The 23,877-nt window shown below is 34.5% G+C and overlaps 1 protein-coding gene across 1 annotated transcript in view; it reads left to right on the top strand.

Moving 5' to 3' along the window:
* Positions 1–23,877, top strand: part of LOC149771452 (protein mono-ADP-ribosyltransferase PARP14-like) — a gene marked incomplete at its 3' end in the record, with an annotated part of 155,359 nt that overhangs the window by 5,295 nt on the left and 126,187 nt on the right. The window contains exons 4-7 of the mRNA XM_089948430.1: positions 2,404–2,640; positions 8,996–9,127; positions 11,800–12,036; positions 15,770–16,006. Of these exons, the coding sequence (XP_089804556.1) occupies positions 2,404–2,640; positions 8,996–9,127; positions 11,800–12,036; positions 15,770–16,006 (843 nt within the window). The remainder of the gene's footprint in view (positions 1–2,403; positions 2,641–8,995; positions 9,128–11,799; positions 12,037–15,769; positions 16,007–23,877) is intronic.

The raw sequence follows: 23,877 nt of genomic DNA, 5'->3' as shown, positions 1-23,877 counted from the left end.
ATAACTACTTTTATGTGAAAGTTTTATGTTGAATTTTGTCTTGTCTAATTTGGTCAATTGGAAAGCTAAGCTACTGGTGAGTCACACAGTGAAATATGTTAGACTGAAATTTCATTGGTGGTTATTGCTTGTTCCAGTCCAGAGTAAATAATAACTACCAAGCAGGAACTAGTGTGGCTTATTCCCAGCATGACAGACAAAAACTACTAGCAAAGCAACAGAGAAACTTCACACAAAACCATTGCTATGTAGCACTTAAATGGAGATGCTGTCAGGGTTGCAGTTGCATAAATCATGTAAAATTTGTACAAATTAAAACTCTTTTAGAACAGTGATGAATGAGAATTCTCACAAATTAGTTGAAATTCTCGCATATGAAAATGTGCTTGGCAAAGTATACAATTTTTGTTTAACTGTTCTTATTGTGTCGTCTGTTTTTGGGGAATGTTTATTAAACTAAATTTGATTTGCACATTGTGCCCTGGAATTAGCACTATGGCATAGTTTGAACCTACCATGAAGTATGTTTTGCAAATGCATGTTTAAAATATGGGTTACCTAGATAACCCAAAATGTCTGATTCCTGGCGTGGCTCATTATATTATTGTTCTGCAAATTCTGGCTGGTGATAGTGATGATTACAACAATTTTTAAAGTTATGAAGTAAATTGGATTATTGGAGCTGGGAAATCATTAATGGAGATACCAGTGGGTGATTTTGAGTCCGAAAATGGTGTTAAATTATGTAACAAGTCAGATGTATATGATGGATGGACAAAAGATGGATGGCATGATGGTCGATTTAAAAGTAGAATGCAATTTTCATTTTTTTATCAATACATTTAGCCCTGTCAATCATGTGCTACAGAACCATAAATCCATATCAGGGTTAAGATAAACTGAATAAATAATAAATAATAAAGACTTTTTTAGAGAAGATATGGATGAAAAAAATGAAATTAAGAAGTAAAGATATTTATTCAAATACCTCAGTCTGGACAAACAGACTATAGCATCCATGGACTAAAATCCCTAATACAGCGGTATGGAACAGATAAGAAATCTGGCATGGTAGTCAATAACCTATTGATTCAAAACAGTAAGTTATGTTAGTGAAAAACTATTTTGTAGCAGATGTATCCAAAATATAATCTTCAAGTTGACATAGTTAGCAAAGCATATGCCCCTTAAGAAGGAAGCACAGAAAAATATTCATACACAGATAAGGAACAGAGTATACTCAGAAATAATTAACAGATTAATACTTATACATCAGCTAGAGGTAACATCTTTTAAAAATTTTGATTTAAGTAGAGCCCTAAAAAAACCTGTAGCAGGAATAAAGAGAGACAGATAATGAAGTGTTAGGTATATATTCAACTATGACCATTTCCTCCTCCCCCTTCTTTTCTACTCCTTCTTCTTTCACTGACAACCATTGAAGTGCCCCTTAAGATACAATCCTGACAGTATCTCTCCTTAAATTGTACATGGGGAACAAATTTGGAATTTCTCTTTTCTGCAGTTATTTAACCAGTGAATGAAGGTGCTGATGGAATAAATAAAATTAGCACAGAATCAGCAAGGATGCAGATTTGAAACTGCTCAAGTTTATCACCTTGTGTAAAAAATTTTAAAACGTATAGAATAGGACAGGGTGTTGTCAGTAGTTTTCCTTCTTCACCAACAAATACAAGTACCTGTGGCCACAGCAGTCTCTAAAATCTGAAGGAAGTACACTGTGATAGATTTTGTTGGTATTCATGCTCATTCCCATGCCCAGCTTTATTCTAGATGAGATTTTCTTTTTACGAGGAAATTGCTTTATTTCTTGATTTGAAGATAACATTGTAATGTCTTCCATGTTTAAGTGAGACATGAAACTGGTAATGAGATGTGTTCAGAGCATTCATGCCATGAAAAACAATGACCTGGTGGCTATAGTGAGTTAAATAGAGCCACCATTTATTAGCCTAAAATGTTGAATAAAACTGACAACCAACAGTTAGTCTGTTTGAAAGTATTTTCGTTTTCTTGTCATTGATGAGAACTACATATAAATATATCCTAAGTATATCTGTAATCTGCATACTGGAAATACAATTAGTATGTCAACATAGATAAAGGGGCACTATCTACCTTCCAAAGATGGAAAGACCATCAAGTTCATATGTGTATTGATATGTCTCATATCACAGGCTGTGTATCATGAATCGTATTGATACACAGCACAGGTGTATCATTTCACCCCCTAAAATGGACAGATAGCTTTTAGCTTCTTTTCAAGCTAAAAATTGACTTGGAAAGACTGGATCTGTGAGGCAGTGATTGTACTCTCTTAAGGTATTATGATTAGGTTTGTGTTATTGATGAATAATTGTTTTCTGTTTTTCAATAATGTAGACTTCAAGAAACTCCAGGATGCATGCCAAAAGAAGAAACTGGAAGGAGCTGCACTTGTAATTTCACAGGTACCAATATCAAGATGTGTCCTTGTAACCAACCTTGCTACCAAGACTTCTGAAGACACAGTGCAGTTGTATTTTGAAAATTCTAGGCGTAGTGGGGGAGGTCCTGTGGAAAAAGTGGAAATGAATAAAGAGGCAGGAACATGTCTCATTTATTTTGATGATTTCCATGGTGTGTATACATTCTGTTTTTTTCTTTTTAATGAATTTAGTCATTGGATATAATAAAGAAGATAAATCAATAGAATTTTTCATAATATATATGTACAAACTAGTTGTCTGATATTTAAAGTTGTAATATATTTTGTTTTGAAAGATCTATACTTGAATTCATCACCATAAATTAACTCATTATTCCCTATTGTCAACTTAAAGTTAGAATGTCATACTTTAATGCCTTGGTTTCCTGTGTGGCATGATAAGATAGTGAATTAAATTTGTATGTGTACTGGTTTCCATGACTGCATAGTCATGTTAACATGATTAATTAATATTGCAAACACCAGTGGTCATCTTAACATGATTGTTATCCCATACAGTTAGTTAATACTGCTCACACCAGTGGTCATCTTAACACATTAACCCCTGAGCCAAACAGCTAGGCAGTCCCCTGCAGCATACTTGCAGAGATCACCTAGAGCAGTGTTAGCCTTTCCAGTGCCTGTATCCCTGAGACTTGCTGAAGGCACATGGCTTGCAGATTTGTATAGAGGGGGCTACTTACAGTAAAATTGTTATTATTTTATTTGTATTCATTTAATTAAGCTGAAATTTGGCACAGCAGTTCTCAATAAACTTACATACATAATGGTATAAATTTCATGCTACATGCAGAAATAAAACTAATGCATGATGGTGAAAATAAATGATGTACTTGCCACTTTGCTTCTCTTGCCGTGAATAATCCATAAAATCCATTATGAATTCACACAGAATTATTAACACCATCAACACCTGAAATAATTATATTTTATGTACACAGAAACTCCACTTGTCGTCTCTTGTAAACTGAACATCCTGTGAATACTGTACACAAATGGGCATATTTTACTTGCTCTTTACTTACCTTTCTTCCTTAGAACTCTCACTGAAAATTTTAAGACTAATAAAACACTTAACAAACCTTGAGCTATGAACACTCATGTTAACAACATATATTTCCTGAACATTTATTTAACGATTATTCAAAAGAAAAAAAGCTCCACAAAATTAAATTCATTTGCATCAGGGTCTAAATCCGTTGCTTGTCCTTTGTATACCTCTTGTCAATGTGTGTTTTATCATTTACAATCATTGATCAGCTCTACTTTCGTTTCTTCTTCTTCTTCAACATTCTCATTCTCATCACTACTGCTGTTATTTCCAGTAGCTTTTTCGATGTCACTATCAATCTCGTCTGATTAAAATCCAGAAATTCTCCGTCAGAATCTGTCAAGTAAAAGTCTGCTCCCAGTGGCTGATTCTCGTCAATTTGCATCATTTTCAGATGTATATATTTTCTCTATTTCGGCTGCCATCGAAGTCAAATTTTTTTCCCTCTGTTCAGCAATGTTCACTCTATCTATGTAAGCTACAATTTTATTGGTTAAACTGCTTGTATAATTAGAAAATAGCTTCAAATCAACCAATGGTTTGCGCCAATTTATCTCGTCGTGCGGGATACAGGCCTAGACAAATACTGCCTCGCAAACTTGGCACTCGGGATAGAAGCTATGTAAACTCAGCCACGTTAGTGAGGCATGCGGGAGATCAGGGAGGAAAAGTATGACGAGTATTCTCGTCGCCAGGGGTTAATGTGTTAACATGATTGTTTATCCCATACAGTTAGTTAATACTTCACACACCAGTGGTATCTTTTCAACCATATCTTTATAATACTTTCAATTGAGGCAGTTAAATTATCAACATAATAGTACAATTTCATGCCACAGTAAATAGCATGTGTTATATATTGTGTGTGTGTGTGTGTTACTATATGCGTACATATATATGTTCATGTGTATGTACATAAATGTATACATGTCATGTATGTAGATGAAACGTTACAAATTATTTTTTGTCATATGCTCTTTACATTGTGTTTTACATCATATAATAATAATGTGCATCTCATTATTTTTCCTAAGCATTTGGCATGTATGAAGTAACATTTTTACCCAGGCACTTGCTTGAGAGGTGCTCTTTACAGAGAAATAAAATCACCTGACACAGTAATATAAAATCAGCTGTTCATCCTGCACGAGCCATCTTTTCACTATGTGCTAGATGAGATCATATGTATATAGACTGACACTGAAAGAACAAAATGGTTAGTATTTTATTCAGTGGTCTTGAAAATTAAAGTAATACCTGCTTACACACACAAACTGCTATTCCTGGATTCTACAAGGGAATACTTGATTATACTAACGGAATTTTTATAATACAGAGAGATAGCACTATCATACAGGTTAGGCCCCCAAATTTTATATATATAAAATAAGCAGATGTGAAAGTCAAATTTACAGATTGAACACAGGTTTATGGCTGATGACATAGACTATCTCCTGTCATTGGCAACATCTTTGTTGGAAATGTCAGTTTGATATTGATGATATGGAGCTAATGTGGAAATATCCATAACTTGGAAAGAAAAAAGATAATTGAAATTTCGAAAGGGAATGAAACCATTTATGCCTGGAAAGGAAAAACACACATCTAAGACAGCATTAATTGTTGTCAAACCAGCAAAAAACAAGCATAAAGGGAGATAATTCTTCCAATAATTATGTTGTGAATGGCCCATCCATTAGCAAGATGTGGGTAGTGACCAAAAAAAGGTTGACAGGGCAGAATTTAGTTGACTTGAATAAATTAACCCCAGAAAATGTTGCACCTGACAGTTGTGGTGGTAATGCTGTCACAGAGATAATGAAATTTGGTATTGCAGTCCCTGAGAACTTCCTACCAAAATCCTGCAGTTAGAGTTGTTTCATATGTATCACTGGCCAAAAATCTGATTGAAGTCCTGTTTGATACTGAGTGTGATGAAAATGCAGTTGATTCTACAGGTGACATTGATCAAAATTGGATAGATGATGCACGGCAGATGCCTAAATGTAAAGGTTCCCAAGTACAGGATGAAATTTCAAAATCTCTGGCACAGCTGACTGTTGCTGCAGCAACATCACAGTTTATAACTGATAAAATTGTTGGCAAATACAAATTCCCCCAAAATGTAACAAAATGGGACCCCCAGAAATTAACCTCAATGTTTGGGGAGAGTTGAACAGAAGGGTTCAATCCACTAACAAGAATTTTCAAGATAACAAAACTTTTGGTCACAGCTGCCATTCAGACTATATTTAAACTTGCTGCCACTGTAAAAGTACAATTGTTCCATTACTCCTGGGATTAAGAACTGCATTTCAGATGCAATTGCCTTAAAAAGCCAAGTTCATTATAACATTTCTCTCCACATATGATATATGTTAAGGCTGTACTTAATAAAAGGTATTCTAGTCTGTGCAGTCTGAGCACCCTCATCTCCTTTTTTCTTTTTGGTCATGATTTAGCCCAAGTCAAATGAATGTGTGGCTTGCCTTCGCTTTATTTGAGATGTAATTGGCAAGATTGCCACACATCACACAACAGTGATCAACTTTGTGTTCATTTACAATATCAGTAAATTATTATACACCATTGTGAATGCTTTATTTTCTGATCCATATGAAATATATATTTAAAGACTTGATATCTTTGATGTAACACCTATAATAAATCTATACAGTTTACAGTTCTTACTCTGAGAAAATCAGGCTTAGTGTTTAAAAAATATTATTAGTAGATTTTTCTTTATTAGCCTTTTTATCATATCTCAATATTCCAAATCACACTTTGGGGCTGATGTCAATTACAATTTTATTTACTTTGTTAGTCATGCTATAGAGGTCTCTTTTCATTAATGTTAACAATTCAGTAAACTGGCGTAATCTGTATAAAAACACATAACTGCTCAGTGAATATATTTAAGTATATTAAAGACCTATTTGACATGTACTCACATAAACATCACATCTTCATTAATTAAGTACCATAACATAAACTACAATGCTGAATAAAGATCATACTAGGTCATCATCAGTCCATTTTTAATTGTGTATTTTTCATCTTAATACCAAATGTTATTTCAGTACTATCCATTCCAGTGTTGATTTTGGCAATCTGGTTCTTTCAACATCTCCCATTGGTTATGAATGTTGGATTTGTCAGGCAGTAATACATATTTCTATTTGAAAGCAATCCAAGTCAAATAAGTCTTTTAAACCCAGAAATTGGCTTGGGCAGCAAAGAGGGAATTTCGTCGGTGGTGATACATAACCTCTTTACTCCTTAGTATTAATCCATACCAGTAAATTCTTAATCCAGTCTTTCCTCTGTTCCCTCTCCCACTTTCTCTTTTTCTCATGAATACACACACACATGCACATACAGTGATTGGACATCTGATTCATTTCCCATAAACTTAATGTTAATATATATAAAAAATAAAATTAAATTCTTTGTTAGATTGGCATACACACCACACGTGCTTCCATTAATTAGAGCTTGAGAATTTTTTCAGCCTTGAAAACAGGTGTTTCACAGCATTTTCTTGCACCTTGTGCTGCAAAACAAGGGACTACTTGGTCTGCGCCTAATAACATTGCACCAATAAATACATGCTATCAAAATAAAAGTAAATATTTTCTTTCAAGTTTATGAAATGTATAATGTAAAAATTAAATCCACATACAAGCCAGTGGGTGCATCTCAAAATATTTAGTAATGTAGTCTCTGTTTAAATTCTCTCACCAGTAGATTGGTTCTGTGGCTATAAATTAATAAGTGGTCTCACACGCACACACACACACACACACAGAGGCTGATGACATGATGGTAGCATAAAATAGATATAAATAGACATGTAGTTTACTCCATTTTAAGACCATTTATACATTTTTGTCTTCTTTAGTTCTTTTTCTTTTTTATATTTATCTGACATTGAAACATGTAGGAGTCAAGAATGTCTCTTGGCTTTTGTTTTTAATTATTTTTTTGTGGGTGTAAATTCTTTCTGCTCCAGACAAAGAGCTTTTGGCATGAAATGTTGGGAAATTGCTTTTACATATTTGTGCTCTTTTCAATTTTTATGTTAATATTGATAGGTAGATGGATGGATCAATAGAAACAATGCTAAAATAGTTAATCAGCTTTAAAACTTACTCATGAATTCATCATTGTATGTATTCTTTATCATATACTGAATTTGTAGCCATCATTCATGGAGTATTTCTATGAGTAATGGCCCCTTACTCAGAAATATATACTGATTACCACAGCAAGGTAAACATGTACATACTTAATGTCACTTACATAAAAGCAAACTGGAACTGCATTTCTTTTTTTTTCCAAAATATTTTCACAGAATTAGTGGTGTGATTTTTTGATCATGTTTTATTGGCATTAGGTTTAGTGCAGACTTAAAAAAATGTAAATTTACATGCACTGATGCCATGTGAGCAGTGAATCATAACTGGGTGATATTTTCAATGTATTACTGGTACCACTTTTTGATTAGTTAGTTATGTAAATTGTCACAGCATTAAACATAATTTCAGGTGAATTTTGACATTTTTATTGAAGTAATGCATAAATTGTAAATATTTAAAGAAGTTATTGTTAATATGGGTACAACATTGTGGTGATGCTAAATGTCTGTCATTGTCCAAAGAAATATTTCACATAGAAATAAGAAGAAAGAAGGCAAAATTAAATATTTCTGCTGATTTCTCAAACAATTTACTTCACTCTAATTTATAATTCCACCTATTCATTAATAGATTTTGCCCTTCAAGTACCTTTTAGAAAGTCATTTTTTCTTTAAAAAATAGCATAATAAGGTTGACACAGTATGGCAGTTGGCAAGCTGGTAGTAATGGTGGTGTTGGTGTTAGGAAGTTTTCAAGATGACCCATAACTTGAATCATAACAGAAGTTAGTTTTTGAAAATAACCTTTCCAAATTTTAATGTGTCTGAAACCTTGCATTCATTATGTTATTTTAAGGTTGCTGTAAATTTCTTTCAGATAATATTACTCCCCTGTTTTCCATTATTTATATTTGCATACATAGCTCAATAATTTTTCTATTATTTTGGCATTATTCAAACCATATTTTCATCTTTTTTGTCCAATGTTTCTTAAGTATATGCATTGTGGAAAGTAAACCAATGGTGTGTGCCATATTAGTCTAAAAATCTGTACTAATAAGAACACTCAGCTGTTGCACCAAGTATACATACAAGGTTATCTTTTCCACTTTATTGGGAACATGGAGACTAGGGTGGCCATTAAGTATGACAGGTTACCACATAAGCAGTGGATATTGAGTTAGATGTTATAATATTCTTTAACACAGCATTTACCACTTTTACATATTCAGATTGTATAAATAACAAGAGCATGAAGTCTCATTTCATTTATCATTAACATTTTTTTCTACTTCAGTCCTTGACTCAGTTGTTGGGCGAGAACACAAGTTAGACAACTCTGAGATACAGTTGCAGCTCTTCCATCCATGCATCAGCAAAACCACTAGTGTTGAACAGAAAGGAAAATTACAGAAACCTGAATCTGTCTGTAAGATCAATATTCACATCATTGCCTTCTTCAGATAAGTTCCAAATGTCAAGGTTAGGCTTGAACAAGAAATGTAAAGACTCCATGGAAAACTGGTGGCCTCTTCAGACAATTCCATTACTCTATCCTATGCAAACAGCTGAAATGCTTTTAATGAGTTTGATCAAGAATTCAACCAGCAGCATTTATTTTGGTTGGCAAAACAAATTATAACTCCAGTAAATAATATTTCTTGGTCAGATATATGTTGAATGATCAGATTAGAATAAGCTGATCATCACTTGTCATGTAGAAAATTTAGTGCAAACATAACAATTTTGAAAAGAAAAGAAAGAAAAAGAAACAAATCAGGAAGCACAAATATTTTAAACCTTGATACTGATGGAGATCATAAAAAAAGAAATGTTGATTGGTAGGCATAGCACACACGTGTATGTGTGTGTGTGTAATTGCTTCCTTGTTTGTTTTTAATTTCCATCTTTACTTTAAGTTCAAATTTACTTTTTCTAGGGTACAGGAGGGCAATGTATTTCCATAAGACATATATGGATGTTTGGATTACATCTTAGAAAATCTTCTCATTATTTCTTTAAAAAAGTGATTATCAGGTTAAAACTGTTACTCATCCAGTTCCAAACATTTGGTATTATCATGGCCTACATTGGACTTAAGTTTAGTGAAGTGACTTTACTTATAATCCAGCATAGATGAGAATGGTAAGAAAATAGAGGAAATGATTGTAGAGAGATACTAATTTAGAATGTTCTAAGAAAGTTGATTCATACAGCCATTTTACTTAACCCTTGAGCCAGATACACTGTTCCCATGCTATAGTGCACTTTGATAACTTTGTGGACTTGCATATAACATGGAGGCAGGCATGTCTACCAGTTTTTTCTTATAAAAGTGTGAAAAATAGAATTCTGTTTGCAGAGAATCACTAAGATCATGATCAAAATTGAAATGAATCCATAAAAATTAATCAACATCATAAAATTTGCAACTTTTAATAAGAGGTAATATATTTTGTTAATTTTCTTGATAAATAAAATAACTTGCAGAACATTATAAATAGTAATATACTAAAAACTTTCAGACAATAAAAATGATGGTCATGTCTGCTGGTAGTATCACCCTAAGAAATAAATATCAATTAAAGTTTTGTAAAGTAAAATTTGTGTTTTAATTTTATTAGCTCTACTGATTAAAGACCAGAAGAGCTTATGGAATTGTTTGTTGTCCTTCATCTGTTGTCCGACTTTCCATATGTTAGTACGATTTTTATGGCTACTCCTCCTAAACTACTTTGAGGATTGCCTTTAAACTTCACACAATTCATCCTGTGGTCTAGTTGGTTGTAGATAAAAATGGTGCTGCTCACACATCTAATATGGTTCCACAGTGGCCATCTTGAAAATCTTGTTTTCACTACTTTTCCTGAATGGATAATAATATCAACATGGGGTTTCCATTAAAACACTTCATACAATATCTGGCTGGTCCAAAATGAAAATGGTGCTGATCTGACATCCAATGGTGGCTGTCTGACATCCAGTGGTGGCTATCTGACATTCAGTGGTGGCAATCTTGAAAATGTTATTGCTGCTCCTCCTGAATGGATGATCATATCAAAAAGCGGTTTTTCTAAAGGACTTCCTATGATGCCTAGTTGGCCCTGATTAATGTCCAGGAAGGCTGCCAAAGCAGTCATCTTGAAAATCTTGTTATCGTTACTCCTCCAGAATGGATAGTCATATCATTATTGAAGATATCTAGTAGGTCCTTAATGAAATTGGTGCCAATCTGATGTCCAATATGGCCACCAAGGTAGCCATCTTAAAAAAAGTGTTATCGCTACTTCACCTGAATGGATGGTAATATCAACATATCGTTTGCATCAAAAGACTTTTTATGATGTCTAGTTGGTTCTAAATAAAAATGGTGCTGATCTGAAGTCTAATATGACTGCCAGGACAGCCATGATGAACATTTTTATTGCTATTCTTCCTGAATGGAGGGTATTCTCAGTATGAGGATTTCACTAAAAAAAAATGTATAGATGGTCCTAAATGAAAATGGTGCTGATCTGACATGTTGATACATCTTGATAGTATCAGCAATGAGTTTAGAGATATTCCATCCATGATACATGCATCAGTGGCAAAGGCCATGACAAGATTTCTAAATTGCACTTATCTTGTGAACATGTTAATTTAAATTAGTAAGAAAATATTTTGGTTACCAAGACGTGTTCAATACTCAGTGGCTAAAGAATACAAAGAGTAAGAAATAGACTTCACATGAATTTGTACAAATCCTTTTCTGTCAGCAGAGCATCAGTCCTATTGAGGAACTCTTGTTTTTCTTGCACAAATTACTTTTGTTGCATGAAGGTTATCATCAGTGTTAGACATGCTTGGATTTCTCGCTGATAAATCTTGTTAGCATACAAGATGCAAAAGAATTGACAGATCCATGAAATCAAACCTTTGTGAAGTTGTTAAATACAGAGCCATAAATAAAATGTGGGTTTGCCAGAAATTATTGAGAATGTTTACCTGTTTCCTTCTCTTTGAAACTTAGATGAGCATACTTATTGAGTAAAATACAATTTAATACTTCTTGGTTCTGTTAAAACTTAATTTTTCTTCAATTTAACTTTTTTTTTAAAGCTACTAATGCAGTCTCAAAAAGAAGTGAGAAACTGACTGGAATGAACTTGGATGTTAAACCTTGTAAACCAGTTCCCATGTACGCAGATAAATTACTAATTACTGGACTAAATGAGAAGATCACAGAAGATTGTTTAATCAACTTTTTAGAAGCAAGGGGTGGTGTGTCACCAACAGAGATCTTGTATGCTGAGGATGATGACCAGAAAGCTTTGGTTACCTTTGAAAGCCCTCCAGGTAAATTTTGAGAAAAGATTAATTTGCTGGTAAACTTGCAAACAAAATTTATCAAAAAAACTTTACATGTATTTAAAGAAGTTACAATTATAGCTGATTAATACTCATAAAAAACAACACAACTTCAAGTGCATAAATGATGTGAAATAAGTATGGTATTATGTCAAACATTTACTCCAAAATGGTAATGTTTTAATCTTGCTTACAAAGCACATGTAAAATAACAGGATTACCGTTTGTGTTGACATGGTATCAGTTTTATCAATTACAAGAACATTTTGTGTGAGGTGTATACCATTATATCTAAAAAACTGCTATATGTGCAGTCACAAAACATCATGGGTGCAATCTATATATTAAAACCCAAATTCTTGTGCTCATTTGACAAATTATGATTGTTAAGTCATCCACAGGTGGTGTACATAAGACACAAGGATGCTTGGAATTCTTTATTTGATTTTCTATTGATTCAGATATATATATCTTACATGAGTGATGATTTAAAGAAAATGCATCAGATTGAAAGCAATTAAAGGTTTTTATAAGTGCAGTTTGAAATAAGTACAAATGTAAGGTTGTGTAATATTTATCACATGATGAAAATAATTGATGTTCATCTCACCTGGCCATTTGAGCTCATGGTATGGTCTGTCTCTTTTTGTAATCCTTCGTCTGTTTGTCTCTGAACACTTATTTGTGAATACACATCTATGATGTGGAGGACAGACTGGGTTTGTGTTCTTTCTAGTTCTAGACATTTATTTTGACTGCAAGAACAAACTTAAAGACCTAATAATGTTCCCTACCTTAAATATTTACAGCATGTTTTTATGTTTTCTAATTTCATGGGGTTTGTTTTCTGTAATAATATCATTATATATGTTTTTTATGTTATAGGTGTTGTCTAATGTTGTAAAGTGCTTAGAGCTTCTAAAGATTAGGCGCTGTATAAAGTCCTCATTATTATTATTATTATTTTGCAACTTTCTATCTGATGGGAGGATGGAATTTTCTAATTTGGATGTGGATAATTCTGTACAGGAAAAGGTAAACAAGGCAGTAGTGACAGGTAATTATTGCATCATTAAAATTATTTTTAAACACAAAAAATATGTTTTCGAACTCTTAGGCAATAACATTTTCTACAGGTTAGCATTTATGTAGCATATCTAGTGGCTTGCTCTTCCTAGTTAGATACTCCTCCATTATTTGTATTATGTCTTCCACACTTAACATTTTGGTACAACTGCATCTTATCAGGGCTAGGCCAGAACTGTACTGTGCTTGTGCTGGCTAGATCTATGGTGGGTTTATACATTGAGGTGTGCCGTTTTGCAGGTCTTGGGTGTCATTCCTACAAAAGAGAACCACCATATATTGTGTTGTCACTAATTACCTTTGGTACTTCCAACTTCAGTGGCCTAAGTGTTGGAGCATTCACCTTGGATGTGGGAGGTCATGGGTTCAAACCCAGGCCAAGTCATACCAAAGACTTATAAAAATGGTACTAACAGCTACCTCATTTGGTGCTCAGCATTATGTGGTTAGTGCCAGGACTAGTTGGCATAATGTGACTGGACAGGACATGATGCCACATGCTTGTGACATGATGCCCCATGTCTGCAACATGATGCCCCAGTGCTAAGACATCACTATAAACTACCACACTGCAAACATCTTAGTGATATGACTCAGATTATAAAAGCTATGTTTAAAAAAATACAGAAGCAAATCCTTTGGTGTATAAGCATAGTGTTGAGCAATCTACAGCATGCTTTTGTTCTTTTGCTGCCTGAAGCATAAGAAATGCTTAGAATTATATTGCTCCTCCAGCATCACATCATCAGTGATGTTTTGGTCATAGATTAGGTCAGTCATCATGGCCTGCAGTGTCTTTGATGTCGAAGATAAACCTAATAGGGCAATAAGTGTTTCATTGCTTGCCTTTTGCCTATTGCCTCTGCAAGCTTGCTGACCTAGTAAGGAATGGTGACATTGTTGATTTGCCACCAAATGTCATAGCATTTCTGAATTCTCAACCACACTGAGCATATTCCATTTAATTCAGCACATAAGAAGGTACAGCAAAATATCACCAGCTTCCTTGAAAAACTACTAGGGTTGTGCTGGAAGAAGTATCTTGAAGAGAAGCAGCTATTGTGCTATAGCATCTCAGCTGCTGGCTCATAAAAGGCAGCATGAAAGCCAAGCTGGCAGTTGGTAACAATGATGCCATTGATGTGTAAACTTTTCGTATCGAGCATCCCAAAGGACTCTGCAGGATATGGATAACCCGCTTCTGCATGTCTGAATGACAGGCATGTGGGACACATGTAGTGAGTGGTTGAAAAAAATGCATATTGTGAGTTGAAAGCAACAACAGGACTCACTCAGAGATCTATGGATTCTAGTAGGATTTTCCCAGTTCAGTTCCCTAGCCTGTATATATATATATATATATATATATATATATATATATATATATATATATATATATATATATATCTCAAGATTTGAAGACTCCTCAGATACTTTGTTGGACCAGAGCTGGGCCTTCTCCTGGGTAAGAAGATTTAACTACTCTACCTCTAACCTATTTTCCAGTTATGATTAGGTAACTCATTTGAAGAAGAAATGAAGTTTTGGAAGCAAAATATGTGTCTTCAATGATGTATACCTGAGCATAATATGAATACATGCTTCCAGACTCTCTACAGTACATCCTACTGGCAGAGCATGCATTATGATTCAGTGGTAGCTGAAGTGTGGATAGGATATGGCACCAGTCTTAGGTTGCAATGTTAGCCAAATTGTCTAAATTTGTATGCACAGTTTAAAATAACTAAAATGATGTCATTTAATTGAAATGATTAAAAACTCAACTTATGTCCCTATCTACCCACTGAACAGCTGTCAGCTATTATAATGTGCATGCTCTTGAAATTTTTCATTTCTATTCATCCTTTATCTCATATTATGGCAGACTTTAGTTTGTAAGACGTATTTAATACATCTCATTAATTTGTCAGATTGTAGTGATACTGTTTGCTACTGTTACACATATATTCATTATTAAAATCGATCATGGAACCAAACTTACTCTGTGGGGCTTTTGTCGGATTGACAATGACTAATAAACTATGCAATGGCTTACTAACTTGAAATGTTTTTTCTGTGAAACAAATTGTTATTAATCAAAGGCTTTGTTAAGAAACATGTTATTTGAAGACTCTGGTAATTTAATTTTTTTATCAGCATTATCAGTAGTCAACCTGATGTGCAATGTTGTGTATGTATGCTATCACCAGTTCCTGTCAACTTCTATTTGTTTTCTTCGTTATACCACACCTGATGTGACACATACTTTAAGAAAACAATAACATAATTTGTTTATATCCTCTCAAGCAAAAATGTGGAAATATAGAATTTAATTAGAATTAGTAGCTCCTGTATCAGTGACAGTCAAGATCATGTTTGTTTACATGCTTAGCAATTTTATAAATGTTTACAGGCAGTAAACAAACTGAGTTGTTGATATTTGTAAATGCTGCAACCTTACACCAATCTCTATAGCCAAGATTCCAAGGGGAGATAACACTTTTCTGACTCATGTGGACAAGCTGGATTTGCAAGGCAGTGGTTGTACTCTCTTATGGTAGAATGTGTGATAGGGTAAGTATTTTCAAAGAAACATTTTACTCCAAAATGGGTCTCCTGTTTTTCTTTATTGTAGATGTACAGAAACTCCAAGATGCATGCCAAAAGAAGAAACTGGAAGGAGCTATGCTTGTTGTTTCACAGGTACCAATATCAAGATGTGTCCTTGCAACTAATCTTGCTCCCAAGACTTCTGAAGACACAGTGAACTTGTATTTTGAAAATGCTAGACGTAGTGGGGGAGGTTCCGTGGAAAAGGTGGAAATGAATAAGGCAGCAGGAGAATGTTTTATTTGTTTTGAGGATCTCAGTGGTGTGTATACTTTTTGTACTGCTTTTCCATGAATTTACTCATTAGAAATATAATCAAGACAGATTCAGTAGAATGTTTCAAAATACATTTCTACAAACTTACTGTCTGTTGTTTTATATTTTAAATATATTTTGTTTGGAGGGATATATTGTTTGAAGTTAACACCATGAATTATCCCAATACTCCCTACAATCAAATTAGGTCATCAGACTTTATCAACATAGTCAGTGACATGCTGCAATAAAGCGGTGCATTTTAATGTTCTATATGTACTGGGTGCCACAAGTGAAATGTTATATTAGGATGCATGTTTATCCCACAGCAAATTTATACTGCAAACACCATTAGTTTATTTTGCACCATATAGTTATTATACTTACATTTCAACAAATAAAATATCTACATAATAGTATAAATTTCATGCCAGATGCATAAGTTAACAAATCATGAAGAATGATGAAGCTATTATTTAGTTTTGGAATTTCCAGTATTGGTCCTCATGTCATAAATAATCCATTAATCCATATAAATTCCATCAAATTCATTACAAATTTTTATAGAATAAAATACAATCTTTAATAATAATAATGATAATTGACCATGATAATAATTGTCCATAATAATAATAACCACTTTATCCAGAGATGATGCCAGGAGGCATGAATGCAGGAGTCACACAAGATGTGTATAAAATTGCATGCATGGAGAGCAATGATGTGCACTAGCTCCGGCAAATTAGTTTAAAGCTGCACATATAAAAATGTACTCTGCACAGGATAAAGTTTTTATTCAGCTGTAAACCATAAAGTGCTTGTGATGACACAAGTCATGTTGCCAGTAGAGGTTTTGTTGCACTTGTCACAACATCTGTCTCTTTTCAGGTAGGCAACTGTTTATGCATCGGGGTTCTTAGGCTTGATAAAAATGGTTGTTAAACTAAATTTCAGTGGCATATTGGGCCCTGAAACAGGCATTCTGTCATTCTTGGAACATTGCATCAAAGAAGTTTTACAAATATGTGTTTAAGATACGGGCTATCTAGAACACCAAAATGGCTGAATCTCAACTGGGTTCATCATCAGATGATGATTTCATTGGCAAATAATGGCTGATGCTAGTGATGATGACTGATTTTTAAAGCTGTAAACTATATCAGATTATTGTAGCTGTGAAAGTGTTAATGAAGATACCATTGGGTGAATTTGAAACAGAAAATGATGTTGAATACAAGTCCGATGCACATGCTGGAGGGACAAAAAAACACAGCATGCAGGTCAACCCCTCTGTCAGTGGTATTTTGAAATTAAATGCAGATATGTCAGATTACCAAGCCTGATCAAAATACTGATAATTTAAAAGTAGAGTGTTATTTGTACTTATTTTCTCCAACAATTTAGCCTTGCAGGATCATGTGCTACAAAGCTAAATAGCCCTATGAGGTTTAACATAAATTTAATAAATAAGATTCTAAAATGAAGTTACATGATACAAATATTTATTTGATCAAAATATCTCTGTCTTGAAAAGGATCCTGTGGCATTAGTGAACTTGAAAGCCTGTTATAACATTATGGAGCAGATAAGAAATCTGGCATAACAGTTGTTAGCAAAGTACTGATTTAAGAAAACAAAACTTCTGCAGAGCTTATGTTAGTGAAAAATATTTTTTTTGAAGCAGAAGTAACCAAAAGACAATACCTATGAGCTGTGGTAAATTGTATATCACCATTAAAAAAACAGTTACCCAGCTTGTTGCTGGCTAAGCTAGCTATGTATATGCCACTTTAGACAGGGGGAGTTCAGCACAGAACAATATTTATACACAGATAAGACACAGATTAAGTTCAAGAACAATAACAATTATTGCTTATTCAACTAGAGGCAAGATCATTAAAAGATTTTGATTTCCATATGGCTCTAACAGAGTGATGCTGGAAGAAATAGAGATGGATTTTGAAGTGTTAGGTAAAAATAGTAAACTACCCTATTTCATGTATTTTTTCGTACCCTTTAATTTTTCGTACACAGTACAGTTATCAAGATAATAATTATTTAATGTATCATAATTTTTTGTACATATCACTTTGTATTTTTTGAAAAAATCCATTAAATTATCGGACATAAAATTTCTACTAAGAAGATTTATGTTTGCAAAAAAAATTGAAAATACCGTATTGCCATTTTGTTTATACAAAATTAATAATTCATTGTTGGTGAGAAAATACAATGATTAATGCATAAGCATGGGCGCCTGCAGCATAGGTCAAGGGGGGACACATGACCCCACCCCGAAATCATACTGCAAATATATACATACATACATATACATATATATATATATATATATATATATATATATATATATATATATATATATATAAATTCCGACAAGTTTAATCATGCAGATGAAGCTGAAAATATGTCACAAGATTCAGTTCAAAATGCTTAGTAAATATCAGCTTTAGTTTTAGACTGCTTACTATACTAACTCTCCCGGCTGTGACTGACTGATTCCTCCCCAAAAAAAATCCTGACCGCCCCCTCGGCAAAAAATCCTGCGGGCGCCCATGTACATAAGCTCTCTTATTGTCATTACAGTATCTACTGGTGTTTATTAACAAATGGACAAAGGACTTCACAGACCATACCTTAAAGTAGTATCGTTAATTAGTTCTCCTTATTAAGTCCATCAATGTAGCAAAACACCATATGCATTTTAAAACAAGTTTGGAAGCCCTTTGATGTTTTCTTATCCGACAAAAATTACATCTCAGTACATGCTAAGTTAAGTTATTGTTTCATTATAGTCATATAAACATAAAATATAAAAACCTTGTCATTTTCCATCGTAAATTTGAAAGTTATGGACTCTGTTAAATCGATTCGTATATATATATATATATACTGTCTTTTAAGTGCTTGTTCTGTTTTGACTTGGATACAATTAACATTTTATTGCAAATCTATTCTACGATATACCCCACTGTTATCTTTATTGGTGAGTTCGAATAACAAGTAATGCGTATGATCACTTGTCCTTATAACAACTGCTGTATGGACAACAGCTTCAGTACCACAGCAGCAGGGAAGTCGTACAGACCAGGTGGCTCAGATAATTTTAACCCTCCCACACAAACTTTATCCGTAGAAGCCTCAGAAAGCAGAAATAACGCCTCCTGCGCAAATTAATCCGCAAAATTTCAACCCAAAGTGCATTTTCAGGCATAAAAAAAAACAACAAAATTTAGGGGGGGGTATTGTAAAATTTGTTTGCCATAATTGAATTATGGTTGCAATTTTATGAGTAAATTTGATCAAGACCAACTCGATATCTACTACGTGGATCATGAAGATTAATCGTGACAAAACCGTGTGGTGTTGCCTGAGCGTGACTAAAGAAATTTTTAAACTTATTTATGTCCATGTCGCCATTACACCAAGTTTGATGAATATTCCTCAGCGTGTGAGTATCAACGCCATTGAAAACCGATAAAATATTACAATTATCTCTAATCACCTTTGGAATTTGCGTATATCGCTGCGTCACGTAAATCACATCGGTGTTCTTGTGTCGGCCACGCGAGAATATCCTAGCTGGGTTAGTTTGCTTATCCAGCATCACATCATCGAAAACAACAAGATTATTAGCATCACCGTCTAAACTTTCCACTGATGGAGTTTCATTAATATCCGTGATAAATTCTATTGTGCCATCCTCAGTTTTATCGCTAAATTCCTTTAGTACTTTATAACATCGCTGATCATCAACGGACGGTGCAACCAAATACAATTTATCCCATTTTAACCATCGCATAATCAAATTTAGCAACAATTGCGTTTTTCCAGAACCAGATGGTCCAATGATTATCATTCTAATCGAATTTGGTAATGCCTCGGTGTGCTTTACTTGCTCGCGTTTTTTTGTGGCTGAAAAATCAATTACATTCATGTTATTAGAATATTATGGATTCATATTGTGTTAAGTGTCGCACTCGAACTGCCACGCTAAATCCAATCGAAGTTGTCACGCGCAACAACAGGAATGCAATCAAGGGAGAATGTGCGGTTTGTAAGACAATTAAGTTTAGATTTGTAAAAAAAAAAGTAGAACCGGAGGAGACATCGCAACCTCCTTAACAAATCTGCCTGGAGCTCCCTGGGCGAAATATCCCGGAGAGAAACATTTACCAGGATATAATTACTGCGGACCTGGTACAAGGCTAGATATAAGACTTAACGATAATAATCAACCAAATCCTGGCGAGGATCCAGTAAATGCCATTGATAACGCATGCTACTATCACGATCTTGCATATCGCAGCGGAGATTTACAACAAAGACATCTCGCTGATATTAAATTAATTCACGCAATAGATGCTATTCCTGATAAAAATTTCAAAGAGAAATTGGCAACTTGGTTGATAAAAGGAGCAATGAAAGGTAAATTAGTACTAGGTGCTGGTAATTTATAATGGAGCAAATATATTATTCTCCGCGAGGATTTTGGCGAGGAAAATCAGCAATAGACAAACTTGCTAAGGCAGCAAAAGTAAAGCAATCTGTCGCTGAATCGTGGCTATCGAGGCAAGCAGTCTGGCAAATTTATCTTCCTCCGCCTAAGAAAATATCATATGCGAGTTTCTCTGTCAGTGTCCCTAATGAAGTCCATCAGGCTGATCTTATGTTTCTTCCTTACGATACCGTTGACGGAGTTACATACAAATATGTTCTGACGGTTGTTGATATTGCAAGTAGGTACAAGGAAGCGGAACCGTTATCGAATAAAACAGCAACAGATATTGCTAAGGCGTTTAGCGAAATTTATTCACGATCTCCATTAACATGGCCGAAGCTTCTCCAGGTTGATCCAGGTCGAGAATTTCTTGGCGCGGTTACTTCACTGATGAAAAAGAATAACGTTAAAATCCGTCGCGGTATTGTAGGTGTTCATCACAATCAAGCTATCGTTGAGAGATTCAATAAAACTCTTGCAGAACGATTATTCGGATATCAGTACGCGAGAGAATTTATCCAAGATAAACGATCTCACGATTGGGTAACAAGATTACCTCACGTGATTAATGCGCTAAATAACGAAGTAACACGAACAATATCAATGAAACCCGCAACTGCAATTACAAAACCAAATATACCACTAAAGCGAAGTTCCACAATTCCACCTGTGCTAGGTAGCGTTATTGTAAGGTATTTATACAAGGAAGGAGAATCCGAGGGTGGCAGAAAAAGAGCAACTGATCCAAACTGGAGTGTTACGACACATAAAATATCAGCTGTAACAAGATCATCAGGAAGGCCAGCGATTTATTTTCTAGATTCACTAGCACCGCAACGAGGATTTACCAAAGAAGAACTACAAGTAATTCCAAGAGATACTCAATTACCGCCGTCGTCGTTAATGTGAAATTTAATCCTACCCAACTGAGATAATTTTCTTACTCGAGAAACTGCCAGATAAACTAAATTTGACCAGGAAATTCTATCATCGACAATCCAAACTTGGCTATCTACTGTTAATCCTTGTGACGAGTGAATCGTTGTTGCGTATCCGAGTTTCCACGGCGATCTTTCTGCGTTTATCGCATCATTGACAAGATTAATATCAACGAAAATAATATCGTTCAAAACCATTATTTTTTCTTCTCCACATGGCAAAATAACATTGATATTTTGTTTCCTAGTATCAGTTGGCCTATAACACAACGGCACCTGCAGCGTTGGAAATTTCTCACAGTGAAGCTTAAATAGTATTTCCTGAATAGCATCGCGAATAATTTTCCTACTAGCAACGATCAAATGATCCGGACGCCACAAAGTTAGAAAATTATCCATCGAAGTTTCGTCAATTATTTTTCTCATCACATCACATTGAAATTTATTAGGTTGCAATCGAATCATTTTTTTAAACTCGGTCAGTAAAATATCATTAGATCTATAATCAGCGTCAATTTCTTCATAATAATCTACAAAATTTCTAAGCCACCTGTGAGGAGATTCACCATCAATAGGATCAGGTTGACCATGATCGCCGCACATTATTACTGCAGTATTTTTTTCTTCTAACCAACTTAGAAATGATTTTAACACAACTAAATTTACCGTGCAAATTTCATCAAATATTATAATCTTGTTGATATATTTGTTTCCCATTCGAGCTGAATCCCACAATCCACCGCTGTACTTGAAATAACTATGATACGTACAAGAACTAACGCCACGTTGTTTTATTTCTCGCGCTAATCTATGAGTTGGAGTCAACACGATCATATCAGAGTTTGAAAATAAGTTTATTGCTCGTGTTGTTTTACCACTACCGCCAGGACCATTTAGGTAAACGAATTTGTTTCGTGAAATTGGATCAAACGCAGATGATGCTGTTGATACTTCATCACATTTATCTTTATGAAACTTATCGCAATCTTCTACATCCGCGTCCTCACAATAATCTAGAATATCCTCGTTTTTTATTCTCCAAGTTCCCCAGGAACCATCGGTGATTAAATTTTCCAATCTACATTGAAATTTCTTATTGATATAAAATGAATCCGTTGCAACCCTTACCGCGATATCAGAAAATTTATTTATCATTGATAGCAGATTGATACTTACATAAGCGAGCATTGATGATCTTAAATGAGTATACTGCGCGGATTCTCCATCGAGATAAGTGATCACTGTACCCAATTTTTCTCCATCAATAATAATATTTTCTCTGTTGCAAAATATTCCACGCGATACCGTATCAGCAATAATAAAATCCATCTCCGCATCATTGATAAATAACCTAGCGTGGCGATGTTTATGATCAACTGATCCTCCTTGAGTAAATTTACCAATTATTTTTCTTCCAATATCTTTCGCGTTCTCACAATCCGTGGGTAACCACACCTCGGTCTGCTTTCTATACGATATAATTGCTTCACTTACCGTCAGCGATAGTAACATCGATGAATCCAGCATATACCTCAACAGCACTATGGGGACCCATCTGCGTTGAGATAAATGCCGACCAAACCAAATATAGCAAATCTTATGTAAATTTTCAGCAAGTTCGAATGAAGTAACATGAGCGAATCCGGTCATAACAAAATCGGGTAATGGTCCGTTGATTGCCACTCTTGTCATCTCGTTGGTAGGATGGCCGAATTTAACAAAGTAATTTGCACAATCGCCATACCCAAGGAAACTTCCAGGATAGCATGCGCTCATATCAACGGAAATCATATCTTCGAAATAGTATTTGGTATTCCATAATCCTCCATGGCCGTATTCGATACAGCTAAGTTGAATATCATTAAGAAATTCATTTCTTGTAGGTTTCCACGAATTTCTTTCTCTAGCAGCGTGAGCGGCAACAGACGGAACAGTAAAGCAATTTGTCAGTAATCGATCTGGATTAGACGAATACTTCTCCGCGATATTTCTCATCGCTTCGTGTAATATTTCATCTCGGTAAATATCTCCGCGTGGTAAGATAAATTGATCGTATCTTTCTTCGCTAGAAAATAACCAAATCGATATTGGATCGGACTTGGCTAATAGTTTGATATATCTAAACATTGCATCGGAACTATCTTTGGATTCCACGGGATAAAACTTAACAACACGATCTCGCGGAAATATCATTACCGACTGACTCCACGCATGTGAATTATGATCAACAATTTCGATTGGTGTTCCTCGAGAATTATACGGCGATGAATATAATATTTCACCCGATAGTGTTTTAACCGTAATAGGAAATTTAAGTTTCTTACTTAACGCAGCAACATCATCGATTGATGCGCCATCAGTAACTGTCTTTGCCCATGAATTAATTTTATCCAATCTCAATTGAGTCAGACCAGATCCGCG

The sequence above is a fragment of the Sinohyriopsis cumingii genome, unplaced genomic scaffold, assembly GCF_028554795.1.
Source record: "Sinohyriopsis cumingii isolate HCF-2022 unplaced genomic scaffold, ASM2855479v2 utg001838l, whole genome shotgun sequence".
NCBI classification, from domain to species: domain Eukaryota; kingdom Metazoa; phylum Mollusca; class Bivalvia; order Unionida; family Unionidae; genus Sinohyriopsis; species Sinohyriopsis cumingii.
The sequence above is the reverse complement of the archived record's forward strand: the minus strand, read 5'-3'. Positions and strand labels throughout refer to the sequence as shown.